General features: G+C 40.6%; 1 protein-coding gene across 1 annotated transcript in view; it reads right to left on the minus strand.

Annotated features, from left to right (window-relative positions):
* Window positions 1-694: 694 nt before the first annotated feature.
* The window catches only part of pea15 (proliferation and apoptosis adaptor protein 15), a 57591-nt gene continuing 40694 nt past the window's right edge, over window positions 695-17591 (minus strand). Inside the window, exons 2-4 of the mRNA XM_086266531.1 lie at window positions 3075-3249; window positions 2800-2955; window positions 695-891 (exon numbers count right to left, since the gene is read on the minus strand). Of these exons, the coding sequence (XP_086122657.1) occupies window positions 827-891; window positions 2800-2955; window positions 3075-3246 (393 nt within the window). The 5' untranslated portion in view covers window positions 3247-3249 and the 3' untranslated portion in view covers window positions 695-826. The remainder of the gene's footprint in view (window positions 892-2799; window positions 2956-3074; window positions 3250-17591) is intronic.

Below are 17591 nucleotides of genomic sequence, written 5' to 3' on the forward strand. Positions count from 1 at the left end.
GAGGAATATGTTATGTATGATTACTTTTAATATTTAATTGCTTTAATCGCTGCAGTTTTGATTTTAAAATTACTTCTGATAATGCAGATTACTGTTTACATTTCTTACATGGTAGTTCAGTAGTTTTTACACAATTGTTTGTGACATTTTGGCTAATTTGCACATTCAAGGCAAAAAAACAATAGAAACATTTAACTAGTGGTTAATTCTGTTAGTCTAAGTATATTGCATTATACCTATAATCCATATACACCTTTAGTATTTCTGTTTCTTCTTCTTTAAAATTAGATTTTGGAAAAAATAAATGAGCCATTGTTTAGTTTAGAGGCAGGGGGTTGTAATTTCTGCTTCCTCTTGGGAGGATGTAGTCTTTGTTTTAAATTTGACAACCTTGACTGTCATGCACACACAGATGGTTGCAATAAACACAGTATCAAAGATCACACTCATTCTGAACTGACCCACTCAGTGCCTTAATCGGGGGCAGACTTTGGCTCTCTCTCTCTCTCTCTCTCTCTCTCTCTCCACACACATACTCTGTTGGTCCGTCTCCAGATTTCTTCATGTAATGTCTTTTTTTCTGCAGCTTCCAGTCTCTCCACAGCTTGGGAAGAGTCTGCGTCACTATGATCGGATTGGTTGCTTGTGTTGGTGGCGGCCTGCGTGGTTCTGGTATGTGGTAATGCAGGGAAAGGGGGTGGGGGTACGTGGCTGGATGTGCGAAGGGGTGAAGAAGGAAGGGCTGGCCAAAGACGGTTGATTGGATAACTGGAGTGCCAGGAGTGAAGAAATCAAGGTGCCAAGATCAGGGCTGGACTTCGTGACCTCATGCTTTTTTAGGGGGTGGGGCCAACTTGATGATCTCATCTTCAGATGGCTGGCGGATGATGTCTTTATTTCACAGCGGAGGGGTGAAATGTTGGAAAAAGAGAGTTGAGAGAAAGAAAGGGTAATCATAAGAAACCTGGTCTTTCAAAAGGTGCAAGACAACAAGTATAAGACAGCACATTAAAAACAAATGATTTAAGTCTTTTCTCACGTAAAGTAAATGCTTCTACAGATATCCGACTCACACAGCTCGATTTATAGCTGTTTATAGCTATTGTTAAGACTAGACTCAGTTTCAGGCATAAGGAACGTTTTCTGCTGCTTCGCGTTAACACAATACACAGCATCAGAATAAACTTTGATTTCTCATCAAAAATGTGCCGACAACGCTAGAAAGATTTTCCACCAGAAACTTGTTAAATGTTATGTTTGAAGTCCAGTGTGCCAGCTCAAATTTGGGCATACGAATGTGAATTCAGTTTGCTATTTGCCTAATGCAAAACAGTATAATTTTTAGTTTTCAACTAATTTTTAAAAAGATTTCTAAAGTATTTGCGTTTTCTTGTGTTTGTGACATGCACCGTCATAAAAACCAGCAAAAACAAGCTGTCCATGTCCTCACATCTGTCTCCCTGTGGGATTGCTCCTCTCTCTGATTCCTGTTCTTCTGTCTCTATTCTCTAGTAATAACACAAGTTAGCAAGCAGCTGTTAAAAGTTAGCAAACAAAAGTTGCTTTTTTCTAAAAGATTCTAATATGATTTACTTTTTTTTGCAAAGTGCTAAAATTGAAAACTCCCAAATAACAATGTTAGTTATGTTCTATCTTTAAAAATCTAATTTTGTACTTAGTAAATGAGTACTGCCAATTAAGGGCAGCTAATGTCAGTTAGTGTCTTAACATTATGTCCTTACATTATGTGTCAGTTTAATGAATTTGTTCATCACTATACAAACAGCAGGACTAAGAACATTCATGACATTTTTGGTGCCTTTTATTTTTACTAAGTAACATCCAGAAAAGAGAAAAATATTGAATTAAAGGACATATTTGAAGGCAATTGGCAGCAGCTGAAAGCTTTAAATTTTTGTTTTTAATTTAATTTTTTAACTTTTTATTGTAATTTAAAAGTTTCATTACAGCAACGATCTGAAAAGATTACATTTTTCTTCTTCTTTTGCCTGATAAAATCATTAGTTATGTCAGTGTCACATTTTTGTAGCACTTTGATTATTAGTAATTAAACAAGATGAACAAACTTCGATGGAAAGATAAAGAATGATGATGATGACGAGGAAACAACAAGACTTATTTGACCATTGTCCTCACATTTTTATGTTGTTATAACCTCACTCTATTACAAGACAAAAATATTGTAATAAACTAAACAAAAAACTAAATAAATGAATAGGTAGAGAATGGAAATGAACATTTTCAGTTCAACATGAAGCCTCTGAATTAATTTAACCTCTCAAAAGCTGACAGGTTATTGCAGTCTATTGGAAATTGCAGTCTGTTTAATACCAGCAGTATATTTCAACCTCATAATTAAATCTGTGTCTAAAATGTTGAAAGTAAAACATGAGATTTAATTTAAAAATAAAAAAGGGGAAACGGAGGAAACTGAAATGCGGCTGATACGACATAATAATTACTTTATTTCTCACATATTGGTCTTCCAGTAATGCTGAAGCTTTAGTTGTGACTTTACATATTACTGGTTAATGATTACAACATCAAGTATAACCATGTAAAACACGATTTCTTTTTAATCTATTTTATGAGCAGATCAGCCCGTTTCATACATTTACTGAGAATGAAGATCACTGAAGAAGCTGTTCAGGCAGTTATTCGGTTGAGCCACTAGAGAGCAGAACTAGATCAGATTTGGGAGAACATTAAACCAAACAGGGAACAATCTTTCAAATAAACAAATTCAACTTTCTCAATTTTTAAGACAGAGCGTGCTACCTTTGTATTTCTTGGCCGAAGGGATGCGTGTGAGCTTGGTGTCGATCTCATCATCCTCAGAAATCTTGAGCACTTTGGTGCGATACTCGATCACCCTTGTCAGCAGGTCCGGTCGCCGTGAGATCTCAAAGATGTGTTCGATGTACGACAGGTTATCTGCATTAGGAAGCATTATTAGAGGAGATTTTTTGGCTCATAAAGGTGTTTCTGACATCAATTTAAGCCACATATGAAAAGAACCATAACAAGAAGTGGATCTAATTTATGTCTCTCACCCTGGGCCAGCTTGTCATTCTTCTCCAGGTAGCTGAACCACTCTTTGGAGGAGGTGATGTTGTTGCTCTGGTCCTCAGGGATGTCCTCCTTGCAGGCAGATTTGAGCTGCTCCAAGTCCTCGTTGGTGATGTTTTCAGACAGGTCGCTGAGCAGAGAGCTGTACTCCGCCATGGTCTGGTCACGGGAAGAGGGAAGAGAAAGAAAGGTTAGAATTGAAATAATGTTAAGTTGCAACGATGGCAGCGCGAAAGAACAAAATCTACAGCGATGAGAGAAAGAGGTTCCTAAATTATCTCAATCTAATATTGCTGTGTGCAGCAGCAGCAAGCAGCCCACCTACTTCCCAGACTTCACAATGGAAAACAGCGAGAAAAACTTAGCTGATGACAATAGCATACCGTCAGGGTGGGATGGAAAAGCACAAAGACACAGAGTCATCTCCTTTCTTTAAGGTCATTTGCTGCCAGAGTTTGGTTTTTAGCAGAGAGTTGGAAGAGGAGACTGACTGAAGAGAAAAAACAGGACCAATCTGGACAAAACACAGACTTTTAACCATAACAAGAAGGCCCCAAAGGGAAGATCTTTTAACCCAGAGGAGGATTTTATTTAACATTCAGTCTATTTTTCTCCACCACAAGTCGATGGATTTATTTTGATAATCTTTTTATTTCATATAGGTTTCGCAGATCTCCCATTTGTCCAGAAAACGATTAAAAATACATCAGAGAATATCATAAATGAAGATATCTGACATGTAATGATAACAATGAATATGGGCACTGCATTTTATTCGGGGTCAACACCAGCTTCTTCTTGCAGGGTGTAAAATATGGATGCAAAACAAAAGCACTTCTTACTCCTGCTTATGCAAACCTTTGTGACTGTCTCCCCCTAGTGAAATGACTGAAAATGACAGTTTCTTTGTTTGTTGGCTTTTCTGTGTGTTTCAGTTCAATTCAATTCAATTTTATGAATACATCGCCAAGCCACAACAGCAGTCACCTCAAGGCACTTTATATTGTAAGGTAAAGACCCTGCACTTATTCAAGGAAAACAGAGAAAACCCAACAATTTCAGGACTTTGAAATTGTTGCGGCTAAACATGTGACTCCTGGTTTCGACTGGGGAGGAGACCAGAGGGGAAAAAAAAAAACAGTTTGTGAGCAGGATTCTACATTCACTGGCCAGAGAAATAGGTACACCTTGCAAATACCACCGTGGTCCTCCTTTTGCCTTCAGAACTGTCCTAACATTTCATGGCAAAGACTCAACAATATGCTGCAAATACTCCTCAGAGTTCGGTCTGAGTTGACATGACAGCATCACAATCTGTTGCAGATTTGTCAGCTGCACATCCATGATGTGGATCTCCTGTTCATGCTTTGATGTTGTACACTAAACTGTGATTCTACCATCTGAACGTCACAGGAGAAACAAATCGAGAATGAGACCGGGCAACGTTTTTTCAGATCATCTGTTGCCTAGTTTTCACGATCCTGTGTTCATTACAGCTTTTGTTTCCTGTTCTGAGCTGACAGGAGTGGCACCTGGGGTCGTCTTCTGCAGAAACTCAGAGAGAAGAGGGGTTGAGCAGGTGTACCTAATATTATGGCTTATAGTGTATACCCAGATTTGAAAGGAAAATGTCCTGGCACTGAAATGACAGCCAGAGCTCCATCCCCCCCACCCAATATAAGATATAAGCTCCAGATCAGAAGTAGAGGACATCATCTTATGAATCGTTTGCTGTGAAATCATGATCCACAAGGGGACGGCAGCACACACTTTGGGAACAGCTGACACACATTATTATGTAATCCACTGGAGCTACGATGTAATAAATATTCATTCTGGGGGGATAACGTGAAATTCTATAAACAGAGTCAAGACAGTAATTTTTTACATCTCTATTTACACTTAAATAAAGCTGTGTTTCCTTATGTTTTACTTCAATACCAGTTTGAATAACAGATTTTGAGGCTAACAGTTTTGACTCACAATTTTTCCTTCTCCTAACATCTGCTTCTTTTCAGCTTTGACGTGAAATGTAAGCAGTGGTCAGAAGATTCAGTACACAGGCATGCTGTGGTCAGAGATCACACCAGCGGCAAAGGAGCGTGCGTTTTAAGGATTTTAGGGTTAAGGTTGTTCTTACAAAGACATAGTATGAGGGTATTTGTTTTTGTGTGTGTCAGTGTGTAGGAGTGGGTGAAGAAAGGGACCCCCCCCCACACACACACACACAAAGTAAAACAGAGGCATAAACTGACAGTGTGTCAGACATGTTACACAGCCTGTTTGCTCCGCTCAGCGCCGCTGGTTTAGAGGAAGCAAAGAAAGTGCACCATGAGGTCAAATGCAAGCTTTTATAGTGAGACTGTAAATCATATCTCGGGTTTATCATATTTGGGTCGAGGGATTTGCACGCACTTTCATATTCAGATGACTGTGTAGCGATGATCTGCATGAGGTGAAGAGAGAGGGAGGAGCAAACAGACATATTTTTGCAGGTGCTGTGTTAAATCATTTATATTTATATTCATGAATCTGTTTTTGTGGGAGCACAGTGGTGAAGCGCTTAGCACTTCACCAAGCAGGTCCTCCTATCTGGAGCTTGCATGTTCCCTCCAGATAATCCTCCTGCCTCCCACAGGCAGGTGTGTCTGTAGGTGTGAATGCGAATGTAAATAGTTGTCTGTCTTTAAGTGTTATCCCCACAATAGTTTAGCAGCCAGTCCAGGGTGTAACGTGCCTCTCAGCCTTTGACACCATGGAAGCTCCAGACCTTAAACTGGAAAAGCATTCATTTCACATTATATATATTTTAACATACACGTATTATTTTTGTCCTGATTAAACAAATGATGATTGTATCATCTTAATTCTTAGGTAAACTAAAGTTGTCACAAGTAAGCTCACTCTTAATTGTTGCAGCTTACTTATAACATGGTTTGACATTTTTAAATGCCACACACACACACACACACGCACACACACACACACACACACACACACACACACACACACACACACACACACTTAATTCTCCCTGGTTTGCACTGTGAAGTCTGGTGACAAAGATAGAGGGGCTGAGACATAGTGAGCTGCCAATGCTAATTTTTCCAGCATTTTCCAACCAATCACATGGCTGCCTCAGGATTTCCAAAGTCCTGGAGAGATTCCTTCGTCCCTGAGAGAGTTTACTGAGGCTGCAGATTAGCTTTGTTGAAATGATTAAGGTCACCTAAAAAACAAACCAAAAAAAAGTCTCTCTGGGAACTCGACAGGATCTGTTGTTTTGCTCTGGGACACTTTGGGCAACTTTGGGGAGTTAGACAAGTTGTAGCAGGGCCTTCTATAAATCCTACAAGTGCAACATAATTATACTTAAAATTAAACATGAACTGTTCATTTGATATCTTTCTGTCCCATCCCCCCCGGTCGCTTGTCCCTGGGATACATGCAGCTGGCGAGAACCAGCAGCTCTGTGCAGTGCATCATGGGCACTGGCACGCAGGTCTGTCTGCCTCTGATCCCCTCAGTCTCATCACAGTGAACACGGCATACAGAGAGCCCAGAAGAGCTCCATGATTAGCGGCGTGACCTATATAACGGTGCTGCTGCCTACCGCTGCCACCAGAGGGCCCCCACTCGCTGTGGAGCGTTACATAGCGTAGAGGCAGCTTTGCTTGCTCAAGCAATAGCATCTCACTGCACAGCAATATCATCCTAGCCTCATCAAAGGGGGCGTTATATTTGTGCCTGAAACTACAACACCACATGCACTACTTTCTAAGCTCGATCATTCAGAAAGTAACCTGTTACCTTTTATGCACACTAGAAGAAAAAAAAGTAGAGTCAACAGCTGGTGACTTGATGAACAGATACTGACAGAGCGACTAAGTCTTCAAATCAGCACTCGATGTGTGGGCCAACGCAGAGCCTCAGAGCAAATATGATGGCTAATGTAATCGTCCCAGAGGCTGATTTAAGGTCACATTTGTTTGTCTGTTCTCTAATGGCTAATGGTTGCATTTGGATTAGAACCCTGATCTCAGCCTCGGGGCGAGAGCACAATGATGACAGAGCATTTCTACAGTGTGTGCATGCTTGTGTGTGTGTGTGTGTGTTATTTCAGTCTTAAATGTCATATTCATCTCCTCTCTAACCAGAGCAACTTGCTCAATCAACACAAAGCTCTGCGTGGGAGAGAGCAGGAATATGCACCTTAACTCCACTGAATACAATGAGGGTCTCAATACTGTGTGTGTGTGTGTATGTCTGTGTGTGTTTGTGTGTGTGTGTGTGTGTGTGTGCTCAAGTGAATGCATGCTTGTATGCTTCAGCTCATGAGCTTGTGAATTGTGCCCATGACAGAGGGAAGCTGATTGAAAGAATGAAGGTTGTAGTTGTGTGTGTGTGTGTGTGTGTGTGTGTGTGTGTGTCTGAGCCTCCTCTCTCGACCCAGGTCGCCCTGCCTGCTCCCTGTTTTGCACCACAATGGACTGGCGCTGCTTTTGTGTACTTTTATATGAGAATGGCAAAACAAAACAAGAATGGATGGAGTGGCTACATTTAGTGTTTCTATCCCATCACCCCGTTTACATTCCTCTGACTCTCTGCTGCCTTTAACTCTTATTCCTACTGAAAATGTGCAGTCTTGGGCTTGCTACAGACAAATAAAGGAATATTGAATATTGTCATTTTATTGATGTGTGCCCTTCTTACTTTCCCTAATTTCTTTTCTTTCTCTTTTTAGCTCCCTCTGTGCTCTCAGCGATCACCACCTTATGTTCGTTCAACTATGGAAGCTCATTTCTTTTACTTTATGCAAGATAGTTAACTTTCCTAATATTGTAAAAATTGTGCCAAATTTATTAAATTTTTGCAGCTGATTATAACAGTATAGTATGCATGACCTATTTTGCACTCTAATTGTTGTATAGGTAGGTCCAGTACTCATGTGAACAGTGGTACATGGGATCTAGACTTCAGGCAGCCATTGCATTAAACATAATTGTTTTTGATTAAAATTTTTGTTAGTTTTTCAAATTATTTTTGAGTGTCTGAAAATGAGGGACTGTATATAAAATACAACTGCTGCAATGCATACATATTGTAACATAAAACTGCTTAAATTGAAGCTGAAAGTCTGCAGATGTCAGATGGTCTCAATTGCATGTTTTTCAGTTGCTGGATAAATAAAAAATAAAAGTCTCAGTGAACATGTTATGCTTTTTTATTAACTAAGGATGACACTGCTTTCTTGGTCAGAGCATCGAGGCTCGTTGTTGCCTGACAACTGATACAGAAACCATGACGATGAATGAAACCACCACTACTGAGCTGAATGCCACAAAAGATCAGGTTTCTGCTACTGATGAGTCCCTGATTTCCCTGTAAAAGAGTAAAAGACTGTTTTTCATTTATATATGTGTAGTATTGCAACCATGCTCCAACCACAAGAGTCTGTTAAAGCCTCCCTGACTGCAACCCCTCCCCTTTTTGCTTGGTTTCTCTGGGACGAGCCTGACACTGCTTCCATACATAGAGACCCACTGTGCTTCACATTCTCATGAACACAAACATGCTTTTGTCTGCTCGTTCCTCTGTCTGCTGCCTCTCGCTCGCTCTCGCTCTGCCCGAGTGTTTGCATGTGAAAGCGCGAGCAGGAGGAAGAGCTGTCACTGAAATTATAATTACAAAGTCCAATAGCTCTGTCAGCTTATTTGCTGTGTGCACTGTCACTACACTTAATTGTTAAAGAGGCCTGCAGGCGATCTTGAACAAGAAAAACTGATTTCTGGAACAGAAAGCTAGACATAGGTTGTCTGACGGTATTTTTGGAATTAAAACTCAAGTTATATTGCGAATATATGGAAAGTAATTAGTGGCAAAACATTTGAATGAGCAGCAAATCTAATTTAGCTGTAATCAACTATGCAAAGGGAAGATTTGGACTTGCAAAAGGAGGTTTGGAGCTTATGTTATTAAAAGTTACATTGCATTAATATTGTTTGTTATTACATGAATAGCTGAACATGTTGAGAACGCGTTGCATCAGTATCACTGTCAAGAAATCTGCCTGCCTTCACTTTTATGCTTACTAAGTCACTGCATTCAATTCCCCCGTTTCCAGTCTGAGTTGAGCTAACCTAACTGGCTCCTGGCTCTGTTTTTTTTTTCCGTGGACAGCAAAACAAGCCCGTCACAGGAAATGCAAAACAATCATTTGAGGCATATAAACAAATTACAGGAGCAGTCTGAGATTATTCAGTAGACAGAGCGGATTATTTTACCCTATGGCTGTTCATGTGTGCAATCATCCAAACTAGGCAACTTTGAAAACACTGTGCAAAGGAGGCCCCGGAGCTTAGTCGTATCTAGTGACACAGGCTCTCTTATCCTGTATGCAGACATGTGTAGCCAAAAGTCCAGAGTGTTCAGCCGTCACTGAATTTTGCATGAATTTCAAAACGTTTCACCTTGTTTTGTTTCCAAGTGTCTGGAGAGTGCGACGCACACTGCAGCGTCCTAGAGCTGTAGAGAAGAAAGACGCACTTCTATTTTGAGAGTTGAGGCAAGTCGTGAAGTGAAGCTCATCTACGATACCAGCAGATCAGCTGATCTCTGTGCCGATGACTCAGCTTATACCCTTCTACCCATCCAATTGGCAGATCTCATGCACGCCACCAGATGTAAGTTCCTTTAGAGTGTCTGTGCTGTGCCTGATGTGTGTTCTTTACTTATTTTATAGCTACAATTAAACTTAATTAAAGTCTGTTTCTATAGCACCAAATCACAACATCAGTTGCCTCAAGGTGCTTTATAGGGTAAGGTAAAGACCCTACAATAATAGAGAGAAAACTCCAACAATCAGATGAACCTCCTATGAGTAAGCGCTTTGGCAACAGTGGGAAGGAAAAACGCTAAAAAAACTTAAGAGGAAGAAGCCTCCAGCAGAACCAGGCTCATAGAGGGGAGTAAGGCAGGATAAGAGACACATTTTGGAAGAGAACCAAAGATTAATAATGATTAAATTCAATCACAGCGCACAATATAAATGGCCTCATATGGAAGGATTCTTCTTTTAGCTATAGCAATGGACAAACTTGCAGTCAAGGATGCACTTTTGGCAGCTGATGTCCCTTCTCGGTGTTTACTGAATCTATACAAAAACAATTCAAGCCATAGTTTGGTCCTGACTGCTCTCCCACAGCTCTCAGTGTGAATAGAAACCAAGCAGCAAGGCTTCTTCCACTTCATTACGGTTAACTGTTAACCCCCTCTCCCTGCCCACCTCCCATAGTCTGCTGTGCAATCAGGTCATTATCCATTCAGACACAACATACTGCTCACCCACTACTACTGTTTCTCTTTCTCCCCCCATAAATGTTCGACAACATGCGTGCGCACGATTTGTCCTGGAGTAGACACAGCAGCAGCTGATCGGTATCTTGTACCAAAACACGAGGCAGCATGTGAGAAGACAAAGATAACGACTGATACAAACGCAGAAGACCATGAACTGAAAGCTGCTGCTATGATTTCCATTACAGGCCTCATTTTCTTCCTCTTTCTCTTTTTTACATTTGCTCCCTTTGTTTAGGACACACACACACACACACACACACACACACACACACACACACACACACACACACACACACACACACACGTATACTGTATATGTATACCACAACCACCCAAACTCCATTCACCAATGACATCACCATGGAAACCAAGCCTGGCTTTGCCTTTAGGCCTGGAGACTGTTACCTAGCGACAGGGCCGAGACCCCCTCTCCCCCTCCTCTGCTTCAACTCAGTTCGTACATTGAATTAAATGTTTTTTTATAGTACCAATTCATAACGATGTCATTTATCCCAAGGCACTTTATATTGGAAGGTAAAGACCTAAAAATATTACAGAGAGACAAAGTCTCTTTCAGAACAAAAGCCTACAAAAACACAGGGGTGATCGACTTGTTAAGGAAAAAAACCCTTCAAAAGTTAACGTATTAAAAGTTTCTTTTTTTAGTCCATTTGAAATACAGACAGAGACCAATACAATACAGGGGAAAAAGTTAGCACTATGCATTCAGACACATACAAGTGAGCACAAAGAGACATCGTGAGGATGCTCATCTCTTGACTGTGACCTTGTGACAGTCATACGATCAATAGACATGACACACACGTCTCCTGTGTGGCTCCTTGTATCAAAGGCAAATAAACACACACACACTCTGTCCATCTCCCTTTCAAATACACACGCAGGCACAAACACAGCGCACACACAACTGTGCTGGACTCCAGCTTGGAGACAAGCCTTTAGATTTTACCATAGCAACCGAACCACAAGGATTGCAGCTCAAAATCTTTCTGACAGAGATCTGGAACAAGAAACAGACTCCGCTCTATGCAATTTATTCAAACTGTGCAACTGGTTTATCTTTGCCAGCACTCCATTTCCTCCCCCACCCCTGCTCTCCTGCTCCCTCACACAGATATTGCCTTTTGTCTTTATTGCTGTTAGTCCTCCTACATCTTCATCAGTTGTATGAATTGGTTACCCCTGTACAGAGTGTATTAATATTAAAATACTTCACATTCTTTCGTTTGTTTTTTTCTAATGAATGTTTTTTAATATGTTAACACTAATGAAATCGCGATGACTGCTGGTGTGTAAATGCTGCAATAAACTCACTGTTAGCTTGTGAGTTTGCCAGATGGTAATAAGTTTATGATACATCTCAAACCTTTGGGTTGCAACTAATTAATATTGTCATTATAAAATAACGTGTCCGTTAGTTTCACGAGTCACTTGATCAAATATTTAAATTAAATTTTAACATGAATATTTAAATCTTTTGAATAACCACAACGCCAGTGATATATTAGCTCAACCAGCTCATGGTCCATCGGTTTCCAGGCTTCTTGCAGCTTAAAATAACAAATGTGACCCCAGTTTTGAACACAATTTGGGTAAAGACCCTGACTCCCAAGGCATAAGCTCATTGGCCTTTCAGAAAGATGAGCTCAAAGAAAATTATCGACACATCTCACAGATCCCAAACAGACATCCTGAACTAGTTTTTTATTAGTATGAGTCATATGAGTCAAGGCACTCTCAGGGCACTACGTGATACACTCATGGTCTGTTTTCTATTGATTTGTATCTCAGAAGTTAGTTTTTCAGTTCATAAATGCTAAATCATGTCCATAAAATTACAAAAAAAAAAATCTATTTTACAGTTTTAAAAGGAGAAAACATTCACATTTGGAGGTTGGAGAGGTTGGTGGAGGACTGAATCATTTCAGTGTTCACGCCAAGTCGAACGAGTCATACACATCACGGATTTTTACACACCATTTGTATTATTTTCAATCTGTTATTAATTCAAAACATCTTACATGCCTGCGAGTAGAAAAAGATCGTGGTTTATTTAAATTCTTTTAAAGCTGTTTTCTTGGTTGCCATGATCGTGCATCTCTTTTTGTCTCAATATAAGTGCTGCAGACAATAAATATACGTCCCGTTAAAGTAGTTTACTCATGGTCATGGAGACTGCACAAAAAAACCCACAAACACACAGACAAATATTAGTCTGGGCTGACATGATATCAACTTCAGTTTAACTTGTTGGTGGCAATGCAGTAATTCTAATAATCACTTTGCTCTGCAACCATTCCTGCGCTGGAAAGTGTGGAGATCAGACCACCATCTATGCTCTGGGAAATCTGTTCAACCAAGATACACAGCCGCAGGTTACACACATGAGATATTTGAAGTGAGTGAAGTGGTTCCACGTTTGTAGATGTTGTTACCTACACCAAGCCAAGAACTTGTTGTCTGCTAGTGTCAAATTCACTGTGCAGACATTACAGTCATCCAACTCTTGGCAACTCTTAGTTGATGTGAAAGATTACTTTTGAATATTAATCTTTCATCTATCAAATAAATATGCTTCTGAAATTACGACACAGTACATTAGCATCTTTCTCTCCAGTTGTAACGTCTATGTTTGCAATTCTTAAGTTAGTTTCCCAAAGATCATATTGCAAAGTAGGTTGTCAGTCATTCCTTGTCAAACTTTAGGCCTCCAGACCAGTTGACGACAAGCTAGCAAGCATCAGCTATTAAGCTGTATTGCCCAACTGAGAGTGGTTGCTGTGAGTCACAAGGTGAACTTAGTTGCAAAGCGATACACAATGCTGTACCAAAAACCTTGTCATCAATAGTTTGCATGGATGCCAAGGAGAAGGTCTGGCTTATAAACACCCACCAGCTACTTATTAAATGGTAGTGAAACAGTGAAAGGTGCAACACAAGTTAGACACAGAGCCCGCTCACCTTCAAAGCTGCCTTTGAATGTGTGTTATTTTCAGCCACAAGGTACAACTTTTACTTTGAAAGTAAAGATTTCCCATTTCCCTAACCATTATTGAGTATTTGCACATAAAATTGTGTTTTCCGCGTAAACAATTGGTGACTGCGGCAATTTGCTAGTGACCAAACCAAGGTCACAAGGAGGTTTTTTGTGTACCGCCCTCTTTATGACCTCCGGCAGCAACAACCAGCAAACTCACCCACCCCTCAGAAACCTCTGGTCCTCTCCTAGAAATCATAGTGGCAGGGACATAAATATAATAAAATAAAATAAAAAAACTAATTGCTATCACTTATCTTATCATCTTGTTTTACTCAGGGAGGCAGAAGAGCTGGTTTCAGTCTTGTTCATTACCCTGACCTTTGAGGACCTCCCCTCATCTCTTTCTCTCTCTCAGGATTTTTTTCTATTTCACTCAGATGCACTGAGAGGCAGAGAGTAGGAGTCCCGCCCACTCTCCATCTTTAAATCTCTCATAAACAACTTTACAAAAATCTCTTCTGCGCTCCACGTAGAGCAGCGCCTATTCTGACAGAGCAATGGCTCTTATTCCAAAAATTATATAATTACATGACGTAATCTCTGTCTAATTTGAGCAATGCTACTTTAAAGCATACCAAGGTTTAAGTGAGCTTAAATGCATTTCTTTCATATTGTCTTTCCCTCTCTGTATATCTTGTTTTGTTTTTTTTTCCACATCTCTCAGTACAGTAAAGCATCTTCCGTCTCATATGAGCAGGAGGAGGTAAGGGATCAGGGAGTGGGAGGCAGAAGAGCTCACAGTTGCAGGTCACAGCAAATGTCCGCCTCCAAAATCTACATCTCAGGTCAGAAATCTCCCTCCCACCCAAAACAGATATAAATTAGCATCTCTGAGCACATAGCTAATTACTTTGTCTTTCAAGCATTTCACTTCAACCCACCTGCTTTGGTGTTGGTGTGTTTTTATTCCTATATATCTGCACTCACTAACTATGGATTAAAATGTAAAAACATTAATAAAGAAATATGCAGAGGAATGTGGGCACAATTATTTAATCCGTTGTTTCCGGTGTACAAATTTGCACTCATTCTTATGTTGCCATTGGCTGATTTCCCAGTGCAAATCAACCTATTTACTGAAGTGACGACATATGTTACCAACAATAAGCAGGTGCTAAAGCATGCGCTCATTATTAGGCCTCACACACTGTTTACAATCAGTTTTGATTCTTGTGTTGCATTTATCAAGACAGGGTCCTGTGGGACTGTACAAGTTTAACATTATGTTCAAATATAATAGATGCAGTCATATGAACAAAAACAAAAATAAAAATAAGTAGACCCGATGATTCAGCAGCGTGTAGAACCACCTTTAGCCTGTCACACAGATGGAGCCACTCTTCTTTACAACAGTGCTTCACTTTCTTGAGGTTTGCTGGCATTTGTTTATGCAGGTCCTAATACAGCTTTTGAGTCAGGCTGAAGTTGGTTTTTGATCAGGCCACTGATTCTTTTCTGTTTCAGTCATTCTGTTGTAGATTTGCTGCTGTGCTTGGGATCATTGTCCTGATCACTGGGTCAATTTCAACCAGACAGATGGCCTCACATTTGCTTCTTGGATACTTTAATCTACAGAGATATTTATGGTTGGATGAGTGACTGAAAGGTGTCCAGGTCCAGTGGCTGTAAAACAAGCCAAAATCATCACTCCTCCACCATCATGCTCAGTTTGTGTTGATATGTTGTGTTTGGCTTTCTCCAAAGATGGTGCTGTGCATTATGGCCAAATCTCCACTTTGGTCTCATCCTTCCAAAGGGCATTGTTCCAGAAGTCTTGTGGTTTGTTATCATGCATTTTTGTGAACCTAAGCAGAGCTGATGATCAGTTATTTAAGTGCATTTGATTAGCAGCTACTTATGCTCTCAATTCTTGTGAAAGCAGGTTTTACATATGTATGAAAGATGTTTCCTCATGTGAGCGGAGTGATGAAGTCATTTTGAGTGGAGACAGAAACAAAGTAGCTTTTCTGTTTGTTTTAGTATTTTACTGGATGTGGTTTCTGGTATTTGTCATCACCAGTGGTGCCTGCAGAAGCTTTTTAGTAGGGATGGCACAAAAAAACACCCGAAAAACTCAGCTATTCTCCTATGATGTAATAGTGAATCCAATTGAAAACTATCGATTCTTATTTTAGAATTAACATTAATATCTTATATAGAAGATATACAGGGAGTGCAGAATTATTAGGCAAATGAGTATTTTGTGCACATCATCCTCTTCATGCATGTTGTCTTACTCCAAGCTGTATAGGCTCGAAAGCCTACTACCAATTAAGCATATTAGGTGATGTGCATCTCTGTAATGAGAAGGGGTGTGGTCTAATGACATCAACACCCTATATCAGGTGTGCATAATTATTAGGCAACGTCCTTTCCTTTGGCAAAATGGGTCAAAAGAAGGACTTGACAGGCTCAGAAAAGTCAAAAATAGTGAGATATCTTGCAGAGGGATGCAGCAGTCTCAAAATTGCAAAGCTTCTGAAGCGTGATCATCGAACAATCAAGCGTTTCATTCAAAATAGTCAACAGGGTCGCAAGAAGCGTGTGGAAAAACCAAGGCGCCAAATAACTGCCCATGAACTGAGAAAAGTCAAGCGTGCAGCTGCCAAGATGCCACTTGCCACCAGTTTGGCCATATTTCAGAGCTGCAACATCACTGGAGTGCCCAAAAGCACAAGGTGTGCAATACTTAGAGACATGGCCAAGGTAAGAAAGGCTGAAAGACGACCACCACTGAACAAGACACACAAGCTGAAACGTCAAGACTGGGCCAAGAAATATCTCACGACTGATTTTTCTAAGGTTTTATGGACTGATGAAATGAGAGTGAGTCTTGATGGGCCAGATGGATGGGCCCGTGGCTGGATTGGTAAAGGGCAGAGAGCTCCAGTCCGACTCAGACGCCAGCAAGGTGGAGGTGGAGTACTGGTTTGGGCTGGTATCACCAAAGATGAGCTTGTGGGGCCTTTTCGGGTTGAGGATGGAGTCAAGCTCAACTCCCAGTCCTACTGCCAGTTTCTGGAAGACACCTTCTTCAAGCAGTGGTACAGGAAGAAGTCTGCATCCTTCAAGAAAAACATGATTTTCATGCAGGACAATGCTCCATCACACGCGTCCAAGTACTCCACAGTGTGGCTGGCAAGAAAGGGTATAAAAGAAGAAAAACTAATGACATGGCCTCCTTGTTCACCTGATCTGAACCCCATTGAGAACCTGTGGTCCATCATCAAATGTGAGATTTACAAGGAGGGAAAACAATACACCTCTCTGAACAGTGTCTGGGAGGCTGTGGTTGCTGCTGCACGCAATGTTGATGGTGAACTAGGGCTGCTCAATTAATCGAATTTTAATCACGATTCCGATCTGGGCTTTCAACGATCATTAAAAATGACTGAGGCGATTATTAGCCCCTCCCTCATTTATCCGCGACACCTTAAAGGCCGGTCCGTGAAAATATTGTCGGGCATAAACCGGTCCGTGGCGCAAAAAAGGTTGGAGACCGCTGATTAAGAGGACCCGAGGGAAGCTCGGAAAGCTAAGGAGAAGTTATTTGGAGAGGAGAGTGACTGCTGTTGGTTGAAAAGAGAGGTTAAAAAAAAAAAAAAACTTCAGTGGTGTTGCACACTATTTTATATTATTTTTTAAAGTCATTGTTAACCCTTTAAATCCGGTCAGAGCAGCATGCTCCGTTTTGTGTAACTATTTTTAAATCCCTGTAGAACCTGAACCACGTAAGCTAACGCAATAATTTGTTTTGCATATGAAACCGGAGGAGTTGTACTTACATCTTATGCCATCAGCTTGTCCTCGGTCACGGTTTCCTTCCACATATAGCTTTGCAAAAATTGCATAAAAAGCGCTTGCAGGAACAAAAACATAATATTCCAGAAACACGCTTTGCCGATCCGATCAGCTGTTCGTAACACTTCCCACAGTGAAACAGACGTCAGCGCGAACTGTCGCATGTCCGCCATTTCCTGGCCGAAACCGGAAGTGACGTCATTTTTGCGGAAATGTAGTTTTTTACTTGTAGGCCTTAAAAACCTCTACTGGTCATGTTTGACTTTTCTGAATAGTTTCT

This window comes from Aulonocara sp. 'chitande type north' Nkhata Bay, linkage group LG3, assembly GCF_057382095.1.
Source record: "Aulonocara sp. 'chitande type north' Nkhata Bay isolate Kocher_YH1m ecotype deep benthic linkage group LG3, A_spYH_male_GT1.1, whole genome shotgun sequence".
Lineage (NCBI taxonomy): Eukaryota > Metazoa > Chordata > Actinopteri > Cichliformes > Cichlidae > Aulonocara > Aulonocara sp. 'chitande type north' Nkhata Bay.